The sequence below is a fragment of the Buceros rhinoceros genome, unplaced genomic scaffold (genome assembly GCF_000710305.1).
Source record: "Buceros rhinoceros silvestris isolate BGI_N320 unplaced genomic scaffold, ASM71030v1 scaffold37954, whole genome shotgun sequence".
NCBI lineage: Eukaryota > Metazoa > Chordata > Aves > Bucerotiformes > Bucerotidae > Buceros > Buceros rhinoceros.
Genome location: NW_010408255.1, coordinates 1 through 276, shown reverse-complemented (window position 1 = coordinate 276; position 276 = coordinate 1). Strand labels below are relative to the sequence as shown.

General features: G+C 68.5%; 1 protein-coding gene across 1 annotated transcript in view; it reads left to right on the top strand.

The window, feature by feature from the left end:
- The window catches only part of LOC104492277 (rho GTPase-activating protein 35-like), a gene marked incomplete at its 3' end in the record, with an annotated part of 3,386 nt that extends 3,120 nt beyond the window's left edge, over window positions 1–266 (top strand). Inside the window, exon 6 of the mRNA XM_010134807.1 lies at window positions 1–266. Coding sequence (XP_010133109.1) covers window positions 1–266 — 266 coding nt within the window.
- Between the last annotated feature and the right edge of the window lie 10 nt (window positions 267–276).

The window sequence follows — 276 nt, the reverse complement described above, 5'->3', positions numbered from 1 at the left end:
GGCCGCAACATCAACGAGAAGCAGATCAGCCAGGTCCTCAAGGGGCTGCTGGACTCCAAACGCAAACTCAACCTGGTCGGCTCCACCGCTGGCCTCAAAGAACTGGCCGACGTCGACCTCCGCGTCGTCATGTGCTTGATGTGCGGCGACCCCTTCAATGCCGACGACATCCTGGCGCCCATCCTGCAGTCGCCCGGCTACCGGCCATCGCCGGGCGGCGGCGGCCGCTCCGGCCTCCCCGCGTTGGCCATCGGGGCCCACAAGCGGCAGGGGGGG